We start from the raw sequence: 26,540 nt of genomic DNA on the forward strand, positions 1-26,540 counted from the left end.
CAAGTCCTCCTCTACCATAACTAATAGTACCCCTTTATCATGCTACTGTTTTACACCCAGCATAGTACTGATCTGGACTACTTTACATAGGTCTACTTCCTTATTGTGTCCCGAACTAGAATTTAAGCTTAAATTTCACGCTGAGATGCAGAGAGGACCTCATCCGTCTCCCCAGCACCCAGCACATGGTGGATGCTCAACGAAGATGTGTTTTATGAATGAGTCCCAGAGCTGCCGTCACACCAACCTGGAGGATAGCAAGAATCAGGTCTACTACTTACACACAGGGGCATGGGTTGAGGTCCCAAACCTGCTGCACGGGCTAACAGGGGCCCAGGTAGCACACAAAGGCTTAGCTCAGGCCCTACAGAGGTCCCGGAGGTTCAGCTCAACGTCAGTGCACAACACTGCGAGGTACCAGCACCGTGTCGGGGGAGCTATAAGCCTGCGACTGTCACTGTCTACGACTGCTGCTGTGTGTCTCAACCCTGGCTGCACCTTGAATCATCTGGAGAACTTTAAAAAATACTGAGGCCAAGGCCCCACCCCCAGTGGTTCTGATTCAGGATGGTCCTGAGCATTTAGATTTTTAAAAAGCTTTTTCAGTCACTCCAAAGTGCAGCCAGATGAGAGCATTGAATAAAAGGCTGGGTCGTCGCTCTCTGCAGTTCCCGGGGGTACAGGAGGGTCCGCGCGCACGTGCGACCGGGGTGGGAAGGCGCGCGCATGCGTGAACACCTCGGCAAGCCGCTCGTTGGCCCCGTCCCTGCCTCGTCCTTTCCTCCCATCGCCCCAACCGCCTCCCCGCTGCAGGAGGACCCCACAGTCCGGTCACCTGGGTGTTCTCTCCCTCCCGAAAGGCCTGTGCCACCCGCTGCCGCAGGTAAGCGCCCAAGTCCCGGCCCCGTTTGGTCTCGTCCACTGGCCATTCCTCACAGAGCTTAAGGAAGCGGCGGTAGCGGCTGGCCGCCATTTTGGGCCCCGCTTGTCCCCGCCCTCATGGGAGGAGTCGGAGCGGCCGGTGGCGCTTGCGCACTTAGGCTCTCCGGCTTCCCGAGGAGATAGGGTGGGTGGGAGGAACGAGCATGCGCGACTTCGCGGGCGCCCTGGCGCTCTCCGGATGGGGGCGCTGCTCTCCTGTCTCTGCTCGCGGAGCTAATTCAGCCTTCCTCCTCCTGGAGCCGGCCCAGCTCCCAGGGGCAAGTCAGACGCGGAGTACCCCAGGGACAGGTTTGCTTCTCTTTTTCAATGACTGCACAAGAGCCAGACTAAAAAACTTCCTCTGAGAGCTCTGCTAATTTGCATAAACGAATACATTTGCATGTAAATACGGGTTGTTATTCGATGAAGATGTGTTTGAATTTAATCATGTAGCAGGCACAAGTTGTTCGCCTCCCCTTCTCTCTTCTCACAGCCCCTGTACCTGTCACTACCACTTGCTACTGCTCCTTAGCTTTTGTTCCTCTCTCCCAGCCATATTAGTATCCCTTCATAGCGCCCCCCTGCCCACACCAGGCACTTTTCCATGGGAGGCACAGATTTCCCAGCTTGAGTGAAGTCAGCTGGGTTGATTCAGCCTCGGAAACTTGTTTTACCCAGTCTTCTCTTTTACATCTCCAGCTGCAACATCATGTGGAATGTCATCATTTTTTCCTTTTCTTTTCGTTTTTCTTTTTTTTAAGAGAGAGCGTGAGCAGGGGAGAGGGAGAGAGGGAGAGAGAAAGTGAATCCCAAGCAGGCTTTATGCTCAGCGCCGAGCCCGACAAGGGGCTCCGTCCATGGACCCTGGGATCATGACCTGAGCTGAAATCAAGAGTCAGTTGGTCACTCAACCGACTGAGCAACCCAGGTGCGCCCATCATTTTTCTTCCCAAGATAACCCCACCAGTTTCCTTAAGAAATCCTCAGCCCTGCTCTGTAGCTTCACTGTCCTGGCATTTAGCCAAGACCATCCTCTGCTTACAACACTCAGCTTCTCCGAACCTCTTTCTTCTTACCTGCCCACTTTGTAAAGGTGAACCCAGGAGACTCTTGCCTTCAAGGAGTAGAATGTGGAGTAGTGAATACGCAACCCAAAGTTCAAAGTCACGAGGGCCTTACCTGAAATGTTAGAGTTTGCTGGGGAGTTTGGAGAAAGAAATACTACTTCTAGCTGTTCGGGGGAGTGAGGGGAGAAAGATCGGAGATGGCTTCTGAAGGAGATGGCATTTGGGCTGGACCTTGAAGGCTGGTTAGAATTTGGATAAGTGGGAATGGAGGGACGTGAGCAGTAAGAGCCAGGCCTGGTGCAGAAATGGGAGAGAGAAGAGGAGGGAGGGGTTTAATTGAGGAAAGATCAATGAATGATTTTAGCAAGGATCAGCTTTGAACTGTTCTGAAGGCCTTAAGAGTAAAGACCTATTGAACGAGGACCACTGGGGACCTGGGGTGTGCAATGCTCACTTGAGGTAAGTGAGTTCAGGGGGTGCCTACCTGAGATTAGAAGAGCTCAGGAGGAGTGGAAAAATGAGGCTTTCAGGGGCACCCTCACCTCGTTCCCGGTCCAACAGTACCTCCCTGCTCTCATCATCGGCTGTATTTATAGCCACATAGTTTTGATGGCCGACCCCAGGCCTAAAAGGTCGAGGATTGTATCTGTTTACTGTCAAGTTCCAGGCGCCTAGGGCTGTGCTGGGTGCCCAGAGGCCTTGTCATTCTGCCTGAGGCCTGACCACAGCTGTGGCTTCGAAGAGCACATGGCTGGCTGACAGTGTCCTAGGAGGCAGGGCCTGAGGTCCCTGTTTCATTCAGTGAGAGGAAGAGTAGCATTAGGTGGCATTAAATGGTTTTCACCCCACTTGAGGCGCAAGTGGAATGAGAGATTGAGAACAACTAGACATCTAGGAAACTCAAACCAATGTCTGCTTCTAAGGCTCTCCCTTCCCCATCACAATGTCTTCTAGGCAGACTGTGGTTGCCCCTGGTTCAGACTGCTCTGCCCACCTCTCTTACCCCCACTGGAATCTTGTTGGGCTTGGTTCAGTAGTGAGGCCTCGGAGTCTTATAGACCTGGGTTGGAATGTGGGCTTGTTCATTCATTCATTCATTCATTCACTCATTCAGGACTGTCTACACGATTTGTGGGGGACCGTTGCCAAATGAAAATGTAAAGTTCCTTGTTAAAATATTATTAAGAATTGTAAGACCATAACAGCAGAGCATTAAACCAAGTGTGGGGCTCTTCGGAGTGCAGGGCCCTGTGTGACTGCACAGCTCACACAGCCATGAAGCCAGTCCTGAGTTCCTTCCCCACGGTGCACAAGACGGGCGAGGGCACAGCCTGGCTGACGCTCAGCTTGGTATCGTCCCAAAGCTGCTTCCGCCTTCCTCCATTCTCCCCTCCGGATCTGTGGGTTTTACATTTAAGTCAGACGAGATGGGCAACAAACCGAACACATGTCCTATAACGATGAAAATAGTGCTTTTAAATGTGTTAAGTCATTTAATAAAGGAACAAGATAATTTCATATACAGTAAGTGCTAGGGAGAGATTCGAGGCAGGGTGCTGGGTCCACAGCGATTGGGGCAGGGGTGGGGTCTGGGTGGTCTGGAGGAGCCTGTATTTGAGAGAGACCGGCGTCACACGAGGGGCAGGAGTGGCTTCCAGGCACAGGAGCAGCAGAGGTCTTTGGAGCAGCCAACCTTGGGTGGGTTATTTAATCTCTCTGAGCTTCAGTTCTTTAAAAAATGGGAATTAAAGTGATAAAGTAACACTCACTGAGTATTTGCTGTGTGTCAGGCACACAGCAAATGCCTTACACAATACTGGCTATTTTGTCCTCATAATGGCGCTCAGAAGTACCACCATTGTCCCCATTTTACAGAGGTGGAGACTGAGGTACAGAGAGGATGAGGACTTGCCAAGGTCACTAGCTGGTAAGTGGCAAAACCTGGACTTGCACCCCAGCTGAGTGGCTTCCAGAGCCCCCGCTCTCACCCCCTCCATCAGGATGCCCCTTCCGGCCTCTCTGCAGTGTTACCGTGAACTGCATGTGTGGTGTGGTTCAGGACACACTGTAGTTTCCCAAGGGGCTCGGGTCCTCTCCAGTCTTGTTTTACCTGTGCCCTCCACCTTCTCATGCCTGTGGGTGGCTGGAGCCAGAGTCTGAGCTCATTGGCTTGTCAGTCACCCAGCGCCATTCTGGACACATTAATAGGCAACCGCCTGGAATGTGACTTGGTTAGTGCCAGTCCTCGGAGAGTTGATGACCATTTTAACACCCACCTGCCGGCTGTCACTCACTCCACACCGAATGCGACCTCCCCTGGCTTCTTGAAAACCTCTACCAGGGCTGTGCCTCCTGATCCATTTGGAATGGGTATTTGGGCTCCATGGAGTCCCGGTTGCTCCTTATAGAAACCGGCACCACAGGGGGAGGAGAGGAGGGAGCGAGCGTTGCTTCAGTTTTTCAGGTTATAATGATCCCAGTAATTGAGACACCGAATTGCAGATTTAAATCGCTTGAAAGTAAAAATATCGTTTTGTAATGCCGGTGTTAATAATGTAAACATTAAACACGAATTAAATACTTAGCTGTATTGTGGGGCATGATCGCCTGATTTTTCTTCCTTCAACTTATTCAACCAGAGAAAATGATTGGCTGCAATATGCAGATATGTTACCACCAAAAGTGGGTCTGGATTTGCCTGGGAGAAGTTAGTCACTTAATGCCCCTGCATAGAGGTGAGCCTGGGGAGGGTCGGGCTGGCAGTAGATTGCGGCCCTTTTTCGGAGGTGAGCTGTTTACCAAGATCGGCGGGTGTTTGAGATGTGCTGGGGTAGGCCTCGGTGAGGTCCTAAATCACAGCCCAGCATACCTAGAGCCCCTCCGCTCTGTGGAGACGTCTGTCCCCTGCCCTGGGCCCTGCCTCCCTCCCTTCATTCTGCTCTAGTGGATGTCACCTCAGAGAGGTCCTCCCTGGCCCCCAGTTCAAGGAGTGGCCCTGCCACTCTTGGCCCCCGCAAAACACTAGTCACTATTTGACAGCAGGCCCTGGCGGTACAGTCATCTCTCAGTAAACGATCTGAAGAGAACAGACGGCATTAGAGTACAGACCCGGGTCCCCTGGCCTGCCAGGCCCCACCTGACGCCCCTGTAAGATTCTTCTCTTGAGAGGTCTGAAGGAGAAGGGTGAAGGGCAAATCAGGAGCAGATCGATTTCTGGATTCGGATTAGCCCTCAAACTTCCTGTCCCTTTCCAGGGCAGCCTAGGAACAGAAGAGGGAAGTTCTGAGCGATGCCTAATGAAAAGGACCCAACCTGGCCACAAGTCAGCCCGGCCTGGCTGGTGCTCAACTTGGTATTGTCCCAGAGCTGCTTCCCCCTTCCTGCCTCCCTCCCCTCCAGTTCTTGGCACCCACACCTTCATTTCAGTTCCTTCCCTCATCTTCTGTTTTCTGTTTTTGGCCACAGTGGATGCAGATTTAAATCAAAAGTCAGAAGTTTAGATCATTTTGAAGAGCTGCTGATGAGTGGCCTTGCCTGGCCATTTGTTTTATTAGACTGCTTCCTGCGGTTTCCAGCATGGGCTACAAGGCTCCAGGCAGCTGGGAAGAGCGATGGGACTGCCAGGGTGCTGTCCGGAGGCCCAGGGCTTCCTGATGACATTGCGTCATGGAAAAGCTGTAATAACACTCTGTCGCTTCTTCTTCAATCACACCACGACGACAGAGGGAGGAGGCAGGGCTGGGTGACTGGCTCCTAGGCTGCCCTTGTCCCCCCTTGGTGGGGAGGTCAGGAGAAGGTTATTCCTCTGCATCACCTGTCTCGAGGACCCAGTGAGAGCTCCTGGGGGCAGATGAGGCAGCTGAGGTAGGGAGACGTGAACCAGGTCCACCAGCGCTCTGGGCTCACCCTCACTGTATGAGGACATGGCCAGGGGAAGGATCTGCTCAGGGCCCGCAGCTCTGGCACTGCCAGGCCCCTGTTGCCCCCTGTTCCCCCTTATGTGCTCTTTGTGTCTTTCTTTCTCCCTCCTTAAATCAGGTATCAATTTGACACGAGGATCCTGGAAGTTATAATAGAGACTGACCGGGGTCTCATCAAACCCGTTTTCAGGCACACAAACTACATCTCAGCCTGCTGGCATCTGGGCAGGGCCCATGCATGGCTGGTTCTTGCCTACGGAATGTGTGCGTGCCTTCTCTGTGCTGTCTCACTCTTAGTCCTTGAGGCTGATTGAAGGTGGTGGTGTCACAAGATGAAAGGTCCCTGGATGACTGTGTGGAGCGGAGGCTCTCTGCTGACCAAACCTGATTGTAACACGAAGCTCCTGTTATTGGGGAGCGTTTGTTATAACGGTTAACCCACCCTGACTAATCCCTGTATGTTTCTCAGTTCAAGGGAGAAGAGCACTCCCCAGCGCCGGGAAAGGGAAGCCAGCCAGGAGGCCCTTCTGGGCTTCCTGCCAAGAGGGAGCAATAGAGGTGGAAGGTTGGGAGGTCCTTCTCAGTCCTCAAGTGCTGGGCTTTCTCCAGGTCTGTCTTTATCTCTCTTGGTACCTCTTCACATCAGCCCCTATGGCCCACACCCTCCGCTGCTGTTCCCTGAGCAAAACCCTCGATTCCTAGTCCCACGCTCATCGATAATACCTGCCTTCTTAATCACCTCTCAGACTTGCCTCCCTTTCAAGGCACGGCTCAAACACCTCCATGATCACCCCACATGGCAGTGAGCCCTAACTGCCTCTCCTCTCCTGGGTAGCACTCTGTATGGCTGAGCAAACGGCTCCCATGCCTTGTCGAAGCCGCCATGGTATTTTCATATGAGAGGCTTCACTTTCTTATGAAGTCATAAGGTTCTTAAGGATAACGACATGATCCTCACACTTCCTTGTTTTCTACATCGGCCCTGGCACTGTGCTGTATGTACCAGGCACTCAGAAAGTATTTGTGGGATGGATGAATGGAAGGAAGGAAGGACAGATTAATGAAATCACAAACGAATGAGCTACTCAGCCAGATTTTCAAGTGTCTCTACCATCTGGGCTCACTCCACTTCTCTACTCTTCATTGTACTACTCCCAACCACAAAATCCCCATTCTGGATGGTTTGGCAGACTCGTGAGCATGCTGGACTTTTCCTTGCCTCCACTCAGCCAACCCCTTCCCTGTTCTTGTCACCCTTGAGCGCCCAGATGAAGTCTCACCCCCTCCGACAGTTTCTATGATGTGTGTTGTCTGTCAGCCGACCTCTTCAACTCTTAGGATTGATCATCTGCACCACACAGATGAATCCTCTGTATCATTGGGTACTGTCTCATGCGGTTTGTCGTCAGTTCATGTGTCTTATTCTTGCCCCCTCAACTAGAATCTGTGCTCCCAAGAGCTGGATCTTCCCCAGTGCTTAGCAAAAAAGATGGACAGGGGAGAGCTTCTCAGGTCGGTGTACCCTTGCTGGTTACTAGATATTCAGGGCTCCCTCACCCCTCTTGCCATTTTAAAGTAAACTCCCATTGGAGATCAAATACATACATGGCCGCCATCTTCTCTACTTTCCGTGCCTCTCTGTTCTTCTCCTTCTGTCCGGGTTTACGGTGCTTGGGTTGACTCATTCAGCTGGGTCAGCAAAGCCTCATATACATTTCAGACAGCAGCGACCCCTGTGAGCCCCGTGGTCTAGGACGCACAGTCTAAAACCACTAGCCTACTTTGCCCCTTGCGACAAACTGCGCTTTTGTTGGTGACATCTTCAGGGGCAGGTGGGGATTTGGGCTGGGGCTTGAGTGATTGGTGGAGGAGGAAGAAGTCCTCATATGAAGGTACTGTCAGATAAAGGAGTGACTAAAGGGAAGAAGGGTCACGTGGGCAGGAGCGAGCACAGCGATGGCAGCACAGTTAGTGACATGCATGGCCAGCCCTAAAAGACTTGTATTCTAGCTGATCATCCCCCTCATCCTCAGGCAGGTCCCACAGGACCCAGGGCTGAGAACGGGGGCAGGAATCAGAAGCGAAGGCAGGGTACTTTGGACTTGGTGAACCAGATTTTCAAGCAAGGAAGTGGCCTAGAAAAAGCAGCATTTAGGGCTCCATTTTGTCATTAGCAAATATTTAGTTTTCGGCTGACTTCCTTTTGCCACCCAACATACTTGGACTCAGTTCTCCCACCATGGGTGCAAAGCATGCAAGTTAACACATCGTTACCTCAGCCAAACCTAATTAGGGAAGTTAACTTGCTTTGAAATCTATATAACGTATCCTAAAATTAAACAATGTTTTTGTTTTTTTATCCAGGCCACTCTTTCCTTCTCTAAATGTGGATTTTGGAAAGTTGATGGCAATTAGCCATGAGAATACAGAAATTATTTAACTCTGCATTGTCTAAAGTTCAGATAAAAGGACCACCTACTTCCCAGGCCTGCTACCTGCCTTGTAGATGCATGGAAATATTGTATTAGCCACCATTTCCCACCCACGGATCCCCAAAGGATTGCAGGAAATCGGTGAACTGTTTTTGCTGTATACTCTAGTCAGCCATAAATTGGAACTTTCGTGCACTGTGATGATCAGAATAAACAAACAGAAAGGGTAATAAGGCGCACCAAATAATCACTGGTGACCTCAGCAATTTTATTAACAAATTTATTTCCCTAATTGGGTAACGTATCTTAGTGCTCGACTCAAGGGCATTGTAATAGGTTTCCACACTGCAGAAGAAGGAATTAATTAGAACTGTTTGCTCTTTGTTCCGTATTTACACTTGTCCACCAGTCTTGTAAACATTGCGCTTGGTTTCTTTGGCCTTCCAGGCTTCTCTCTTCTGACTCCCCCACCCCACCCCCAAAATAAATAAATAGAAAGCGGGGAGTGTAATGTAACATCAGTGGCTCATTCTTTTGTGCAATCCACCCCCACCTGGAAGCTGCATTTCATGGTTAGAGCCATTTTGTGGCCAGATTCTGGCAGAGTCATCACTTCCAATAGGTACCCGGAAGTCTAGAAAGAGACCCTTATCTCCACGGGAAACAATGGAGAACGTGGGGTCTTGATTTGCCTGGGCTGTATCTGGATTGACCTTGTCCATTCAGACCCTGGGCAGGAAGGTGGTGAGATGGGCAGATCTGTCCCACTTCTTCCTGCCCCACAGAGAATGCCTCTTAAGAAGGTAAGAGACAGTCATTCATTATAATGTTGTATCTGCCCTTGGAGTGGGCAGCCCATGCGAGCAGACAAGCCATACATACACTCATGAACTCCTTCTTCGAGTCTTCTTGAAGTAGAGTTTTTTGCCTCACAGCTTGCCAAGACTTCGGCATGACAACAAAAAGCATTTTTAAATGCGAATTCTCCAGAATCTCACTGTAATGCTGGCTTCTCACTCAAGCTGCAGCCTTCCAGTATACTCTAAAATGGTGCCATTTCACACTGCGTGTCCAGCCTCTGACGACCAGCATTAGCATAAGATGCCAGAGTACATGGAATTATCTCCAGAGCTGGTTTCTTTAGCCGCCATTAATATGCCACATATGGCTTTCAAACATGGATATAATGATTACAAAGACCTCTAACAGTGTCTAGAGTACCCCGGCTGCCAATAGGTCCCTTTTGATATCTGCGTTCCAGAAAAATCTGGATAGGCGCAACAAGCCTCATTCTCCCTCTTGAATATCCTGCAGGATCTGGATGAGGTTTTCCAGGCCAAAAATATAGCCTGGATCTGGTCCATCATAAGTGGTATGCTCATTCCAGGAGCCTTTGTATGTTGTGTGAGCAAAGTCGATCATCCGGATGTCAACTTTGGAGAGGCTTCCAGAAGAGCTGCCGTGGTCCGGCTGCGGAGCCTCCGGAGGATGCAGGCCCTCTGAGGTCCTTTCTGGCAGCTCCTGCCCATCATAGATGATGAGGAGAGAGCTGGAGTAGAACCGGTACGAGCTCTGGTTTCGAATGACCGAGAGGAGGGCCCGAAGCTGGCGCTGGATGGGTTCCAGGAGCTCTGTCCGGAGGCGGGTTCCATCATGCAGGAACTGATGGAGGGCTTGTCTGAACCCCTCAACAGAGAGTTTTCTTCCATAATACTTGTCTCTGCAGAGAAAGTGCTTCTTATCAATTTGATAAACCTTCCAATAAAAAGAGAAAGAAAATGTGAAGAATTGCCAACTTAAAAAAAATATTGTCCCTGCTATGGTTGCAGTGTTACAAGCTAACGTGATATATAAACAGATTTCCGGGAGATGCAGGGCAAGAGTGGCTGAAATGAATGGAAGGATGATCTTTCATCAAGCACCAGTGGAACTTTCACATTTTAAAATGCTTTCTGTGCAGGCCTTTAATAGGAATCCAAGGTGTAAAGATCCTTCAGCCCACAGAGGTGACCCTTCACCCATGAGGAAAAGCTTTGGATTGCCTTTCTTGTGAATTTCCAATGTCATCCTCCAAATCATGATTTAAACCCTGGCTTCTGGCCCTCTTCAATTCAAATATTAGCAAACCCAAGCTAGTAAGCTTTAGCAGGAATCTGAAATCACAGCCAATGGCCTTGGAAAGCCAACTAGATTCAATTTTCCCCAATGAAGTTTATAAAGTCCTTTCTCTGCAGATTCTAAGGAAACAGTCAGAGCTTTTGGGGTAGAGCAGGGTGACTGAAGAGAAAAAGATAAAAAGATGGGCTCGATCAGGTATGGATCAGCCAGTGCAGCTGAGGGGAGTCTGGACTGGGTGGGTGGGGGGCAGTTCACAGCAGCTCTGTGGGGCTGGTGGGTCCTCCTTGGCACCAGCTCCTCTCCCCTCCCCTGTCATGTCTTGGCCACAGGAAGGGAGCAGATGGAGGAGATGCTGATGGGGGGACAGTGGCAACCGCTCCCATTTCATTCAGATGGCAGAGGCTGTACCGAGGCCGGTGGCTGGCATGGCCATGACTTGGCACACCTTTCCCTGGCTCACCTGGGAAGGGCAGCCCATACCTGGCCAAGACAGTTTCTCAGGTCTTTCCTGCCTTCAGATTATGTGATATGTTTCTACCAGTGTGGGAAAAAATAAGAAAGATATGATAGACTTGCTTTGGAGGGCTGGAGATCGGCTGCTAAATTAGCCGTCATAAATACATGACGGGTGTCACTGTCTAAATAAATCAGATCAATTTCAGAAGATTTGAGGTCCAGAGAGAGATTCCATTTACACCCCAAATCATCGCACTGCATTCTCCTGAGGACTGCATTCCAAGCCTCCCAAGGGACATCTGTGCAACAAATTTATAGACTCAACTTCCAGCTTCAAGGGGTGGCAGTTTCAATTAAGGAAAGCTTGAACGTGTACCGTCAAATCGGTGTCTGGTTTTGCTTTGAGGAGATAGACTGTAAGAGTGAACGCGTGGGGAAAGTTTATTTCTTCCCGTTCTGCAGCCCCTCTGCCACAAGCCACATCAGAGCTGCAAAAAACAGGGTAGAGTCTGGGCAATAAAAAAATTAACCGTTCCTTTGCCTCCACTGAGCAGGTTACCACCTTCCCACTTCACTAACTAGAACAGGCAGCGAGAAGCAGAAAAGGTGGAGGAGGAAGAAGGAATGGCTAATAAGAATTCAAAGAGCAGAGTGCCTCAACAGCCCCTGAGAAGGAGAGGTTTGACTTTATCATTCAAGTAATTGAGGAAGCGGAGTGCGCCGAGTGAGCGAGTGAGCGGAGAGGCTCCTTTTCAGCTCTTTCCTCAGCCCCTGCTCACATGCTGCGGTCAAAGGTCTACTCTCACTGTGGGCAGGACCCACGTGGCCGCCGGGAAGTTCAGCTGCCAGAGACCCTGAGACCGAGTTTAAAAAATGGTGGATTTTTGACACCACTATCCTGAAAGGGTCTCTTAAAAAAAAAATCCCAGCGTGTCACAGACCGGGATATGCATTTCCGGGGCGGAAGGGCTGTGCCCGACTGCCTCCTGTGTTGCTTCCCAAGCGAAGGGCTCCGTGGGCTGTGGTGGCAGTTGGGAGACACCCTTGCCCCACAGTGGACGTGCCAGGACGCCCCGCCCTCCAGCGGGCCCTCTGCCACCTACCTGCATGCCGCAGATGCGGACGCCCAGGCAGGCTGATGTGCTCTGAGCACACTTCCTCATGTGACGGGCCTTCTTCTCCTCGGACACATCGTCCCCGTGCTGCCGGGTCCCCATCTTCAGGTCAAGGATACAGGGGTACTTGTACTGTGACACGACGTTTTCCAGCAACAGAAACCCTGGTCACGCCAAGTTCAGGAAGGCTCCGAGGACGTGAAGGCCCCCACCCTGAGTGCCAGTCCTTCTCTCCCTTCTCTCCTTACAGACAAGTCCGGCGTCCCTCTTAAGAATTCAAGGTATTAGTTTTGCAGGCTGCTTTAATAAGTCCATTTACTTAGGGGGAGTTTATGAGCCTGTGAGCTGCTTTTCCTTTTCCTTTTTGCTCTGAGGTTGAAATTTAAATGCGGGCGTGAAATCCCTGGCAGGCCATGCCCAATTTACATTTTATGGCAGAAAATCATAAGGCTAAAACCTCAAGTCACTGAATGGGCCAATACCTTTTGGGAGAAGTGGGTTGATGTTAGCTTTGGAGATGAGTTGCAGGAATATTAATTTCAGCGGAGTAATTATCCTGCAAAAGCTTCTTAGGGATTAGGGTTGCAGATGTGTCTTAGTAAACACTGTGAAACCAGTCACTCGTTTGCAGGAAGGAGCCCGGCGCTGACAAAGGGGCATTGCAAACCTAAATGTGCTCGCTGAGAACATGGCAGCCTGAGGATGAGGGGGGAGTGACTCCTCTAAGAGTCCACTTAGGGGCACTTCCCTAAGGGGGGAGCCACACCCCCTCACGCCATCAGCTCCACAGGAAGACATCTGCAGGGAGGATTTGGAGGGATAGAAGAGGGGATGGGGTGTGCCGCCCCCACCCGGCGTGGCAGTCATCATTCCTGTCTGCCCCCAGAGACCCCTGGCCCAGCCTGTCCTTGCTTCCCTGGGTGGCAGAGGCAGCGGCCTGACCAGATCCCAGTCTGACTTCCCCATCCGCTCTGATTTTTTTTTGGAGAGATGAGATTTCTTCTAGGTCCTAGGCTTGAGGGCTTGTGCCTCAAAGTCTCCCTCACGTGTCAGTCTCTGTCTCTCCACCCACCCCTCCCCTGGCCTCCCACCTCCGTTGGCATGGCTGTTCTTAATCCCCACCCCCACCCCACTAGGGGGCAGGGAGTGCGGGCAAGGATACGATGCAGCTGGTTCTCCGGGTACTCAGTGCACAGGCGGGTCAGGTGGGCCAGGTGGCACTGCAGACCCCACGGGTTAAAGCTCCTCCTCTCGGCCTGGTTTCCATTAGCATCTTCCACCAGCGAGGACACGTGGGCGTTGAGGTGGAACTCTGACCTCAGGAGTGACGTGGCTGAGCTGTGGGCGAGGGAAGCGCACGACAGTCAGGGCACCGGTGCCTGTCCCTGTGACTGGGCTCTCCTGGGCTGGACGCTGAAGTGCACTGTCTCTGGTTACTCTCCAGGAAGCCTGCGGGGCCTCAGAGAGTCCCTCCTGCCGCATTCAGGCCCTGGGCACCAGATCAGGCCACCTTGCCGCCCTGGCAGGGGGTCCCTCTAAACCCCAGAATAATTCATTAGAGCGTGTCACCTCATCAGAGGGCTGTGGTGGTTTCAGTTCACTTGTAAGTGATCTGGATTACTCTCGCACTATTGAGGCAACATAGCACGGGGGCGGCGACCCTGCCTGGAATCAGAAGTCTCGGGGTTTAGGCTGTTTGTGTGCCGTGTTGTTATTTCCTCGAGACCTCAAGATGCCAACAGGGGTGGGAATCAGGGATCCTTGGTCCACCCTCTCTCCTGTCCTGTGCACCTTGGCTTCCCCATCTGTGAAACGGAGATAATGTGTACCCGCTTCCTGATGCTGAGCCAAGAGGCTTAATTACATCCGCTGTGCTCCTTGGGGAAGGGAGGTATTTTCATTGTATTAGCTCCCTTTTGTTTCTCCGTAAATGGTTTATAAGTCCCCAGGGGTGCTTTCCATCTGAGAAAGGTCAGCTAACAGTATCAGAGGTTTTGGAGACCTCTCTAGGACCTCGGGTGCCCTGAGCTGCCTGCGTCTCCTAGGTCCCGTAGGGTGGCTGTGTTGATCTCTCTCCTCGTCCCTTCCTGGCCCTTAAGGAAAGGTGATTTCTGACTGCCATTAGCCACTTTTCCTTCGTGTCAACTGTTCTGGGTCTTTGCATTCCACCCCCTCCCCCTACCAGAGACACTTCATGGTCTCAGTGAAACAGGTATGTAATTAAACAAGTGTGTACTAAATGCCTGCTCTGTGCAGGACTCTGCATGTGCGGCAGCTGCTGAGAGAAAGGAGTCCTCCCTCTAAAATGGCATGAACGGAAGTCCTTTCGTTTCTTTGGTCACATTGGTGTTTCTAGATGGAGCCTTCATCTGAATTTCTCACTTTCTTGGCCCCATTGGGGAGCTGCTAGGCTTGGCCCAGGTGGGAGCGGTGCTGATCCCCAGTGGGTTTCTGTCATCCTGCCAAGTGGCCCTCACCTCTCCTTGAGTGAGTGTGCCAGCTGAGTGTGCTGCCACTGGGCGAGGGTGTGGGCGCCACCGCTGCCGCTGGTGGTCTGCTGGAGAGTCTGCCATATTGCCACTGCCGCCGACTCCGTGGAGACCTTGAAGGGCCCCCGGTTCTCCTTCAGTGGGTTCGCTACCAGGCTGAGATGGCCTCGGCTGTCTTTTCGGAGATGCACCGTGATGGTGCCTGCAGAGCACACGGGGGGAGGGAGAGGAGGGGAAAACCAGATGGAATTTACCTGGTGGACGCGTGACAAGGGGTGACATCCTTTTGAATTGTAGTTCTAATGGCACTGATCGACCTCTCCACTTCCCTAACTCTCCTCTCAAGGAAGAGCTATGGGGACTGTTCCAGAATGAGCCCAGGGCCATGGAGCCTGCAAAAAAATAGCCTTGGGCTGATCTGGGCACAGCCTCTGCTTTATTGCATCTCTCTGTCCTTTCATGCTCGCAGAGCCAGTCCTGTACATTTTGTTCTCGCCTTCTGGTTCCTCTGTGCACAGTGGCACCTTCCCAGTGACAATACCGCTCTTCCAGAGGGGCCCAACTTTGGGTCATCAGAGCCGGTCCTCTGCAAAGAGGGCCCCCTCTCCCAGGGTGGCTTTGCAGGAAGTTGGGGCCCATCCCGTGCCTCCCCTTTGCCTCCTTCATCATCCTTGCTCTCCCTTCCTTTAATCTATGTCTGACCAGCTCCTGCCAGGAAGCTCGCCTCAGCCTTCTGGGGGCTCTGCTTCTCTGTTGCCTTCATTTATACCCTGTCCCCGCCCCGTCTCTGGCTTTAACACTGATGCTCACCATTTCCTTCAGTTATACACATAGCACATGAATATTACTGACAGAACATGGTTCTTTGATATAAAACAGAGGACTGGTGGGATTTCTCCAGCTATGGTACCTCCTGACCATCGGTGTTTGTAATCAAGGCACGACAGCCTGCTCCAGTCGCTGCTTATGAGAGTGAAGAAGGTGAGGAGACCCAGTGAACAAATGTGCTAATTGGGCTTCCCCTCCACGACGTCGGCCAGGTCAGGTAGTTAGCTCTGGTGTGTATGTCAATGCCTCTGTGGGCACCCCCTTTTGGATTTCTTGCTCAGAGGGCACAGCCCAGGTCTTTCTCCGTGGGTCTCAGTATCAGTGGGTGCTCAGCGTCGCCAGAGTTCTGGTGGAGGTGGAACCCTATTCTCGGTGGTGGCAGGAGACAGCCATGTGAATGGTTTTGTGAGGACTGGATCTCTGGAGTTCTTAGTTCCCTGTTCGTCTGTAGCTGATGCCATGAGTATTCAGTTTGCTCCTCCTCCCACCAAGCTTCTCTCCACCTGTCTCCAACCTGCCTTGTGCCTCAGAGGCTGACCCTGTGGGGTGCACCAGTGGCTTCCTTGCCCCCCCCACCCCGCCCCGTTTCCCATGGGTTTGGCCAGTGGAGGACATTGGCACTGGCAGGAGATGGGGCGGGGCGGGAGAGAGGTCGAGGTACTTATCCCAGCGGCGCCCTCCCTGCTGCAGCGTCATCCTGTCCCTCTGTGGCCTTCCTCTTGCTGGGTCAGTGACACCACTCCCTGACTTCGGCCCTTCAGGTCTAGGGATGGTTACAGCCTTGCAGTGGTGCTGGTCCCTGGGTGCCTCGTCACCCCCAGTTGTTCCCTTAATCCTGCATGCCCTTCTACAAGCAGTCCCTCTAAAAATGCTCTTCATTTAAACCCCTTTAAACACACCGCTCATTTTCTGCTGGGACTCTGACTGAGAGAAGGTGGGTTGCGTGTGATCATGTCCTCTCAGGTATTCATTTCCTCCCCCGACCACTTGGTCACTTTCTCAGCACAAGTGGTAATTTCTGCTGAACCAGCACTCAAGGCAGCTGATTTCCCTGCTCGCGTCCCTGCCCGGGCTGGTCAGGGCGGACGCTCATTTTCAGGGCTGCTCTATAATTCAGCAAGTCGCTCTTCAGGGCCATCTGCGTCTGGCTCAGCGGTCTCTCTGGGCCAGTCCTGTCATCTCAGATTCCCAGCGCCCTAATTTTGCAGCCTGACAGTGACATGCAGTTTTTTTCCAGTTCCTTTAAAAAAATTCTGCTCTGCCTCAGCATCTCTCAGGCCCCTGAGTCCTGTGAACTAGTGATGATACTACTAGTAATACTGTACCTGAACCTGGCATTTTGTAGTTTGCCTGCACACTGGCACGCATCTCTCGGTGGAGCCCGCCTGAGCTGTGCCGCTCGTGAGAACAAGGGCTGATGCAGGTCAGGGCAAGAGCTACCGTAGTGATAATCTCTGCCAGGTGCCAGCATTGCGTGCTTTTGCTTTGTTTCCACTGAGTGACAGTTAGCCTGTAAGGTGCTTGCCTGTGGTCACCGAGACCCAGAGAGCTGGAATAACTTGCCCGAGGTCATACAGTTTGTGAGCAGTGGAGCTCTGAGAAGGCCACACCAGGTGCGGATACGGAAGAAGGAACAAGCTGTACCACGGAGCCAAGGACTTCATCGGGAGACTCCGGTGTCATCATGCTGTGTTTACTTGTGTGTAGACGAGGGACACTCCTGCTGTGTCCCTATCACATTTGTTTTGGCCATTCTGTTCCGTGGGAACAGACAGAGAAGCCATGAGGCCACCAATGTGTGAGAGGGTCATCAGTACAGAGGGTTGGGAGTGCCGAGAAGCCTGAGGACATGGTGTTTACATTTCCATTCCTGTTTTCTCAGGCAGGAGGGTCTCTATGCATGATCTGGGGAGGAGGACTGACCTAGAAACCAGCACCAGGCCCCAGAGCCACCACTCCACAGTGGAGAAAGGAGAGCACCGGCCTTGGTGCTTGTCCTTGAGGAGCTTGGAGTCTCCTGGCTGCCTGGGGGAGCCCTGGATGGTGTGCCAGCCAAGGGCAGGGCCCTTTGGGGACTTGTAAAGTTCAGCTCACCGTCTGGCCTCTCCCATCTGTGGGACTATGGTGCCAAGCCTGCAAGAAACCGCTGTCTCGGGGAGCCTCAACCCCGGGAGGCTTCCCTGGAAGGACAAGAAATGTGACCTTCATCCGCTTCCGTAGGCTCCAGCTCTTGTCTGGTCTCATCAGATCTGAGTGTCTAAATAAATGGAGGCGAGCAGAGGTGCAGAGAACCCAAAACCAATAAAATCCGAAAGGCATTTCTATTTCTCATGTTGTCAGAGCTACACAGCCAGACTCCAGGTCTGTGCCTTCTTGCTCCGGCTTCCTGCACGCCTCTGGCTCTGTGTCTCCATCTATCTGCCTTCCCTCCGTCTCCCACATCATTCTGCAGCTCAGCCCAGACCTTCCTTCTGAAGCCTGAGACCCATAGCAGATAGCTGCCTGGCCGTCTCAACATGCCAGCTCTTTACTGAAGCAGTGTGTCAATGGAATCCAGACTCCTCGGGGCCTGGATTGGTTTGTAGTCAAGAATCATTTTGGGCCCGGCCTGGCTTTCCAGCTTGCCTTGTGTGTCCGTGGGAACTAGGCCTCAGAGGGCCATGGGCTCCCGGCACTCTGCCGCCTCTGCCTGGCCAGGGGAGCCCTGCCTGCCTGCTCACCAGCCCTCCCCAAGCACCTCAACCTGCAGCCCTGCCAGCTGGGCAGACAAGAGTGCTTTCGGCCCAACCGCCATGCCCGGAGCATCTCAGCAATTTCGGTTTGGCCAAGCAGCTTCCCCAGCCTCCGTGAATATACTGTCATGCATTTATTTTTAAGCTCGTGAGAGCATTTATTTGCCGGTGTCTGTAATATGAATCTGGCTCATCCGTCAACCAGCTGGACCTAGAAGTACGTCCTTGCTCACTCAAAGCTGACAGGTACACTGGGAGGCAGAGGGATGCAGCCCCTAAGATGTCATGGCCAAGGAGCCCAGCAGGAGGTCAAGGCAAGCTCCTGGCATGGGGAGGCTACCTTTGGGAGTGATATCCCTGCCTAACACTCCCTGATGCCACCACAGCACGGGGCAGTGAGAAGGGAGAGGGTGTGCTCCATGGCATTGCAGTGGCCACTAGAGAAACAACCCCTCTCTCTGGGGCCATTCCCATGGGGGAGAAAAAGGGAGACCCCCCCTGTGGCAGCCTTGTGGGCCTTCGAGCCTCCCTGATCTAAGGTCACTAGCTGAGCGGATCAGGGCAAGTCACATCCCCTCCTTTGTTGGGCTCGATGAGCCCCTGAGCACTGGCATGTGAGGAGCCCATCTCTTGGGTGACCGTGCTGGTGGAGTGGGCCTGGGTGCCCGAGAGCCCACGCTTGGGAGCCAGACCTCGGAGCTTTGAATCCTGGCTCTGCCTCTCGCTGGCTGTGTGGCCTGAGGCAAGTCATGTCACCTCTCTGTACCTCAGTTTCCTCACCTGTGAAACGGGGATAATAATAGTAGCTCCGTCAGAAGGTTGTCGTGAGGATTGAGTTAACACGTGGAAACTACTGAGTGAACACCAAGCTGACACCACTTTTCTTCTCCGGTGAAACAAGAAGCCCGTGCAGCCCGAGGGCCCTTGTAGGGACTGTTTCCCATCTAAAACCGGACCTCAGCAACCTGTTCCAGGCATCTGAGAGTGTGAGGGTCCTGGTTCGGCACCTTTCTCTTGTGTCTCCCTAGATGTGTGTTTCCTTAGGTGGTGCCTGGCCCGTGGCACCTCATGGATTGTGTTCTGGCTGTTGAGTGAATCCGTGTTTCTGCATCATTGAAACCTCATGTTTGGGTGTCGCCCCAGTGTGGAAGCTCTGCCTCACCTTCAGCAGGGCTGTGTGGTCTCGCCGGAGGGTGTCATGTGTTTCCCTGACCCAGTCCCCTCCCGACTTGTGTGGAAACAGCATCTCCTAGGGGAAGGCAGAGACTGAAGCATGCTCTATGGCCATTGATACACGTAGCTGTGATGCCTTGGCTGAAATTGATCTATCAAGTCACAGGGCCCTAAGGCAGGCAGTACTGGGGATGGGCCCAACTAGAACTGGGAGGCAGGGTGGAGTAGGGGTCTGGACAGTAGACCAGTGCCTGAGGGTGCCTGAGAGTGGTGCCATTGTTCTCCTGCCCAGAGGAATGGGCACGTGTAGACACGTGGGACACAGGCAGAGCATCAGGATGGGGTCCTGCAGACCAACCAGCCTCCTTCACTTTCCTGCCTTGCCTGTGGCCGTCCTGGCAGTCTGTCTCAGCTTCAGAGCTGTGTCCAACAAGCGTGAAATGCTGTGGGCAGGAGGCCACCCCACGCAAGATCCTGCCACCGCTTTGCTAGGTTGAGTTTAGTTGCAAAAGGACAGACATTCATTCCGGTGGGTGCTCTGACAAGATGGGCAGTGACCCACAACTGATGGGCAACACCGGCCTACGGCCCCAGAGGCCTCAGGGGAGGCCCACACAGGCTGCACACCACCCGTCCGCCCCTGTCTCTTAGCGTATGATGCTCGTGGGTCTTGTCTCAGACTCTCAGAAGGTCTTGGCAGGCTGGGGCTGAAGCAATGCCTAGGGCTCATTGACCCCCTATCAGTCAGTCTCAGTCTGGAACACGCTAAATACACATTCCTGGACCCTGACCCCAGGGGTTCTGGTTCACAGGTCTGGAATGGAGCCTGGGAATCTGCATTGTAACCCACACACCAGCAATTCTGGTAAAGTTGGTCAATCCCAGGTCACACTCTGAGAAACACCCATATAGATAAGCTCCATCCTTCCCAAGTATCTTCATCATTGAAATGCAAGTGAATTTTTGACTGACTTATTTGGAGATTATCATCACTTTTACTACAGATGCTTAGATAATGAGGGCAGAAGCTTGTAGTCACAACATCTAAACACCTTTAAAAGAGATTTTTGGGCACTCATCCCATTGAGGGGCTGGAGGCTGGCAGAGCCCTGTGAACTGCATTTACTGAGGGCTGGGTGTGCACAAAAAGCCTGCCCCATGGATGCTGGCCGGCTGCCAAGAGTGCCCCTGCCTGGAGTCCCACAGACTCCAGCCCTCCCCACCCCGCCTTCACTCCCCAGAACCCACCTTGTGCTCGGATCTAGAACATACACTGCTCTGTACCCAGTTTCCCCAGCTAAACCTCAAAGGCAACCCATGGCCCTGGCTTTGCCACAAGTTGAGGGCAGGAATTCTGGTTTTCTAAACCTGTCCGGTCCCAGCTCCTTCATGCCCTGACCCAGGCCTGAGGCTCCTCTCACCCGCCTGGGCCTCCAGAGGTGAAGGAGGCCTCAGCCCGTCCTGTCTTTCCCAGCCCTGGTCACGAGACCCAGCCATGGCACTCCCGAAGCACAGACCGGATACCCTAGCAGAGCAGGGTGGGGCTGGGGTATCATTTTATTCCGTTCTCAATTCCTCGAAGTCTGGTGGCTTGCGCTAATTTGTAGGGTTGCCAAACGGCATTAGACTCCAGGCCCAGAGGCTTGAAGGGTTCAGAGAAACTAGGGCAGTGAAGGCCAACCGGGCTGTGGGAGGGGGGCGTGTCTCCGTGGCAACTCTTACACACACCACCCGGCACGAGGAAACGGCGGGCGCACGCGGCTAGGCCTCCCCCAGCGTGGCAGGCACAGAGTCGTATCTGGACACTCACCTTTGTACTGAGGAGTGAACCGCTTCATGGCCAGAGGCAGGGATTCGTAGAACCTCTGCTCCCGGGAGACGAGGGGCTTGCACACAGTGTGCTCATCATACTTCATCACGCTCAGGTGCCCCCCGACCTGGTGCAGGAAGGGCTCTAGCTGCACGCCCACTCTGGCATCCCCGGCATCCGTGCTGTCCTGCACAACCATGTATCCACAGGAGGAAGGCCTGGGGTAGGGGTAGCGGCTCCTGGACAGGAGGCGGGCTGTCAGCGTTCCCCAGCTTTCTCCTTCTTGGCCTTCGCCACCGTCAGGGCACAGCTGTCTCTCTGTGAGCCCGGGAGGGGACCCCTGAGAGCAGAGGAGGAAGGTAGAAATGACGTGAGGGAGACGGTGTGCTGGGGGAAGCAGAAGGACCCACGGTTCCCAGCCACGACCCACTGGTAGTTGAACAAGACTGTAAAGAGACATCAATCACTTCCAGAATAATCTGTTGCAAGAAACTGGTAACAGTGATTGCCTCCAGGGAGCCAGGATGAGAGGTAGACTTCTGTAAATACTGTTCTGTGCCTTTTGAATTTAAATACTGAAACAATTAAAAAAAAAATCAAATAATACACACAACTGTAGGCTTCCAGAATGCAGAGATTGTCTTGATTCCTGTCATGGTTCCTGCCTGCCTTTGGGAACGTCCGTTCCAGGCCCAAGAATAGAGCAGAGTCCCCGCTGTTGGGGCACTCGGCCTCTTGCATGGATGGGCTTAGGGGGTACAGGAAAGCTTCAGTTTTGTACGGCACAGCTGTGCACATCCGTCTGCATCATGGCTCCACAACATAATTGCTGTGTGACCTTGAGAAGTTACCAAACCTCTCTGGGCCCCACTTTCCCCATCTATATAAAGAAATAGTAAGGATACCTACCTCATGGACTTAGGACAAAATTGAGATAAAGCCCATGAAAAGGTTAGCTGAAGGCCCAGAGTTAACTACTCAATAAATGTGATTTATCATTATTATTTCTAGCATTATTGCTGTGGTGGTTGTATTTTCCCAACAGCTCTGGGTTGTAAGAAAGGGAGCCTTTCTCACTGCCGCTTTGCACGTGAGGGAAGCGAGGCGTGAAATGCCCTACCTGGGCTCTGGTGCGGACCAGGAGCGAGGCAGGAGTAAAGTGGGGGCCGCCTGTCTCTGGGCCTCGTCCTGTTACCTGCTGTTCCCTTTCCCTCCTGAAGGGTGGGCTTGCTGGAACTCTGGGCTGGAAATGCAGCCCCCAAAGACTTCGTGACTTTGTCTCAGGAGAGTGCCAAGGAGACACTGTGAGGGGAGGCTCTTCTGGCCACATACGTCCTGTCCTGTGTGAGAGGACATTCTCACAGGGGTGCCCATCACCGCCGAGTTATTAATTCTCTTCTCCGCTGGACTCCTGGCCACGGATGCCACCGAGCTAGGCAGGACTGGACATGATTAACATTCTAAATGACCTTCAGTCCAGACCATGGGCACGGCCAGCTGGCTGCATGCACAGAGTACCTATCAATTTGTTCAGGACCCCAGCCCAGAGACACCCCCGCCACCCACCTAGACCTCTGGCACCAGGTGGCAGTGAAAGCCTCAGCCCAGCCCATTTATATGCCCCACAGCCCTACAAGGGCCTCTTTCACGTTGGCTACTGTCTTTCAGGCCACAGAGTGCCCCTTTAGGAAGGGTGAGGCGTTTTGTCTGGTATGTGCCTTTGCTTTGCTGGATGCAGGGTGAAGCTTCTGAGAGCTGCCTGCGTGGCTGGAGCGTGACTGGGGAGGTTAGGGCTGCGGGGCCAGGCGACAGGTGTGTGTGTTGTGGGGGTGGGGGCTGAGGCCCGATGGCAAGGGGCCGAGCTGACACAACAGCCTAGGCCTTACTCCCGTCTGCTCTAAGACGGCACAGACAGAGCCCCATTTGGAGCCTGGTCCACAAGCTGGGAAGGTGGTAGGAGGCATCTAGATGCAGAGGCAGATCACAAATTGGCTCAGGGATCAGTTGGTATATGACAAGATAGCACAATTGTTTGGCAAACCCAATTCTGCTTGTAAATTTGGTGAAGGCAAGAAGGAAGAAAGAAGAGAAAAACCAAAGTGGCCCAGGACCACCAACCAGGCCTGGGCTTGCTGAGCAAGCACTGACAGGTCCAGCTGGTATCCCAGGCAGCCGCGCTGGGCGGCCTACGGCCCTTCTTCCCCACGCTCCTGTCTCTCTAAGGAGCTCTAAGGACATCAGTGTCACCCTGCCGTGGTGGTGTGGGGAGGAAATAACAATAAATGGTGATAAACCCAGAGTGCTTTCTGTGTGCCAGGTCTCTGTTATATAGATCAAACCAGTTAAGCTTCACAACTACCCTATGAGGTAGTGTTAGCAGTCTGTTTCACGGATGGGGAAAATGGGGCACAGAGAGGTTAAGTAACTTGCCTATGTGCACGACGCCGTTAAGGACGGGGCAGGGATTTGAACCCAGACACCTTAGCCCCATAGCGCATTTACCCGCCATGCTGTGGGGATGCTGAGGGCTGCTGTGGATCCACTTTGACAGTCAGGAAACTGAGCCCCAAGGAGGCTGGGACTTGGCCAAAGTCGCCCGCAAGTCACTGGCTGTGCTAGGACGGAACCCAGGTTTTCTTGTCCCCCAGGCCTGGTCTCTCCTTTCCTGACCACCCCTAGCCTTCCTCCTCCAACCTGGTGAAGTAAGTGCTTGTCCTAGTGGTGGGTGGGCTCCGTACCTCTGCAAAAACCATCCTGAGAGGTCCAGGGAGGTCTACCTATAGAGCTGGGGCTTGAGGTACTTTCTGGCTAAGGATGTCAACAAGACCCGAGAAGCACTGGCATTCCCAGATGTTCTCAGGAGCCCTGGCTGAACTTTCTCAGAGAGTGCAGAGCGAGCCAGGAAGACCCTGGGTCTCCGAGGCAACCCATGGCACAGCAGTGCAAACTTAGGGTGGGTCGTAGTGATGGGGAGTCTGATGGGTAGTCAGCCTGTACTTTAAAAAAAAATCCAGACTTGGGGCACCCGGCTGGCTCGGTTGGTAGAGCATGTGACTCTTGATCTTGGGGTCATGAGTTTGAGCCCCATGTAAGGCATAGAGATTACTTAAAGAAAAAAAAGGTAAAAAAAAATCTAGACTCAACAGATAGGGCAATGGAGATCCTTCCTCTCGAGGGTCTCCTCAGGGTATAGAGGAGGTGATAGCATAGTACAGTATGATCTGGGGTTCTGACACAGGTTGGTGCGAAGGGGCAGAGGGAGGCTGGAGGGCAGTGGCATCCACACCAGAGCACCTGCCTGAGCTGGGCAGGTTGGCTTTGTGCTGCTCAGGGAGGCACGCTGTGGCTTCCCCTTGACACTGATGCCGACCTTCCATTCCCAAGGAAACTCAGGATGTCCCTGTCTTTGCGTGCAGCCTCCTGCTCTGTGGGAATGAGCGAGGGAAGACCTCCGTTCTTCCCCATCCTCCCTCAAAAGTCCCGAATAAGTAATTCAAGCTGACAGATCTTTCTCAACCCAGACCTTCCTTTTGCCACATGCAGGCACGTCTGTCATTGGCGTGGGCCTTGGCCTTCGATCAGTGCCTCTGGGCCCTGTTCTGTTTCCTCAGAGCACTGGGCAAGGAGTCCAGAGCCCACATCTGTACCAGGCATTCCCACTAGCTTGCTGAGGCCCCTAGGACGAACCGGTAACGTTCGTCTGAGTCTTGGTTTCCCGCCCACTGCCGTAGCCTTGTCACGATGCTCAGATGACAAAATGCACAGCATTCCTTTGTGGAGTCCTCTCCCCAAGCGTCTCCACCACTTGAGGCTTGTCACTGCGTGGGTTGTTCTCGGGACTGACTCAGCTTGGGTGCTGGGAAGGCAGGTGAGGCGCCGCCTGAGACAGGACCTTACACCCCTCTGACACACTTGCTGAGAACACTGGGCTCTCTCGAGTGCGTCAAAGGGAGACAGGTGTCACTCTCTCCAGCCCACGCCTGCCCCCAGAGGCCCACAGCTGCCCCCCTCACCCAGCATCCTGCCCTTCTGTTCCTTGGGGAGGGAGGAGGAGAGACCGAGGGAGGGAAGAGGGTCAGATGCCCCCAGCCAGAAGAGCTCAGCTTAAAGCCCCCTCCCCCTGGAGTGGTGGACAAATGACCCCAGGTCCCTGTGTCCTCCTCCCCTGTCGCTGGGTTATGTCCTGAATGAAATAACTCTGGGCTCACTCCAGGAGACTCAAGGGCTAAATTCTCTGATGGGCCCCCCATCCAGCTGGTTGTTAAATGCCTGTGTCAGTGTAGCCCCAGGGGTCCTGAGTCAGCCTGCTGTAGGGTTGAGGACACTCCCTGGGCTGAAGGGGGGGGGGGTCATGGACAGCAGGGCCTGCAGTTGTATTTGGCTTCCAGAATGGAGACAGATGACAATACACGTGATGCCAGGGACAGTGACAGAGGCCACCATCAAGCTGAGGTGGATGAGTGCCTCATGGCTCATCACTACCAGTTGGCACGTTTTATTTCCTGAGAGTCTGTGTGTGTGTAATCTCTCCCTACATATGAAACCCAAGTTCGTTAAAAATTACAGAAGATAGGCCTCTTTTCAAGCTTGCCACTGCCATTTTAGAGGAAGATGGCAGGCGAAACCACAAATCAAACTTGTACCAGTGCAAACTTGGACTAAATTAGTCCTGAACTATATCTCATGAAAGCCTGTCAGTTCCTTATACCTGGAAACAAGCTGGCTGACTGTGGTCATTGTCAGCGCTGTTCACAAAGAGTCCAGTCTTTCCTGTGGGAATGTGGGATGATTGCACTTCCCTTGCCCTTTGGAGGTAAGTACAGCCACGTGATTTGCCTCCACCAACACAACGGGAACGGGAGTGACATACATCACTTCTGGTGGGAGCGGTAAGCAGTTCCACGCTGGCCCTGGTCATCTCGAAAGCACGGTCACTCTCTGAGTGACTCTGCATGTTGGATACGCAGCCTAATAGAGAAGTACATCTGTGCTCTAGTAGGCCCCTGAGATTTGGGGGTAGTTTGTTATACAGCACAGCCTGGTGCATCCTGACTAATGGACCCACTCACGGCCCAATCCCCAGCATGGAGCCTGGAAATGGAAAGCAACCTCACTTGAATTGGGCCCTCAGATACTTCACTGCACAAATATATTCTATATGATGGTAGCTACTCCTGTGAATCACTGGCTTTATCATCCCCATCTCTGTTTCTGAAGAGAGTCATTTTCAGGTGGAGAAACTGAGGGTCTGAGACGTTAAAGAGCTTCCTCACAGCCCAGAGCTAGTGAGTACTCTAGGTGGGATTCAGCCATAGGGGGCCAGTCAGTTCTAAAGGCCTGAGGGTCAGGGTCCTGTCCGAGGCCCTCTCCACGCTGTGTGCCTTAGTGGCCAGAAATGGGGGCCTTCCAGGAGCTTGCACCCGGCTGGGCAGTGTGCTGCTGGTGGACGGGGTCCGACGGGGTGCTCAGCGGTGTGGAT

The 26,540-nt window shown here is 53.0% G+C and overlaps 2 protein-coding genes and 1 long non-coding RNA gene across 3 annotated transcripts in view; 1 reads left to right on the plus strand and 2 right to left on the minus strand.

Moving 5' to 3' along the window:
- UQCC2 (ubiquinol-cytochrome c reductase complex assembly factor 2) overlaps positions 1 to 1,009 on the minus strand; it is a 14,037-nt gene extending 13,028 nt beyond the window's left edge. Inside the window, exon 1 of the mRNA XM_025925284.2 lies at positions 836 to 1,009. Within this exon, the coding sequence (XP_025781069.1) occupies positions 836 to 973 (138 nt within the window). The 5' untranslated portion in view covers positions 974 to 1,009. The remainder of the gene's footprint in view (positions 1 to 835) is intronic.
- LOC147580886 (uncharacterized) lies at positions 706 to 8,856 on the plus strand. Its single transcript, XR_015251163.1, has 3 exons — positions 706 to 883; positions 3,864 to 3,915; positions 8,273 to 8,856. It is a non-coding gene; the product is annotated as an uncharacterized LOC147580886 (long non-coding RNA).
- Positions 8,626 to 26,540, minus strand: part of IP6K3 (inositol hexakisphosphate kinase 3) — a 22,446-nt gene continuing 4,531 nt past the window's right edge. Inside the window, exons 2-6 of the mRNA XM_025925283.2 lie at positions 21,062 to 21,401; positions 14,507 to 14,720; positions 13,192 to 13,367; positions 12,018 to 12,193; positions 8,626 to 10,095 (exon numbers count right to left, since the gene is read on the minus strand). Of these exons, the coding sequence (XP_025781068.1) occupies positions 9,628 to 10,095; positions 12,018 to 12,193; positions 13,192 to 13,367; positions 14,507 to 14,720; positions 21,062 to 21,260 (1,233 nt within the window). The 5' untranslated portion in view covers positions 21,261 to 21,401 and the 3' untranslated portion in view covers positions 8,626 to 9,627. The remainder of the gene's footprint in view (positions 10,096 to 12,017; positions 12,194 to 13,191; positions 13,368 to 14,506; positions 14,721 to 21,061; positions 21,402 to 26,540) is intronic.

The sequence above is a fragment of the Puma concolor genome, chromosome B2 (genome assembly GCF_028749965.1).
Source record: "Puma concolor isolate L17-30 chromosome B2, mPumCon1.1.hap2, whole genome shotgun sequence".
NCBI classification, from domain to species: domain Eukaryota; kingdom Metazoa; phylum Chordata; class Mammalia; order Carnivora; family Felidae; genus Puma; species Puma concolor.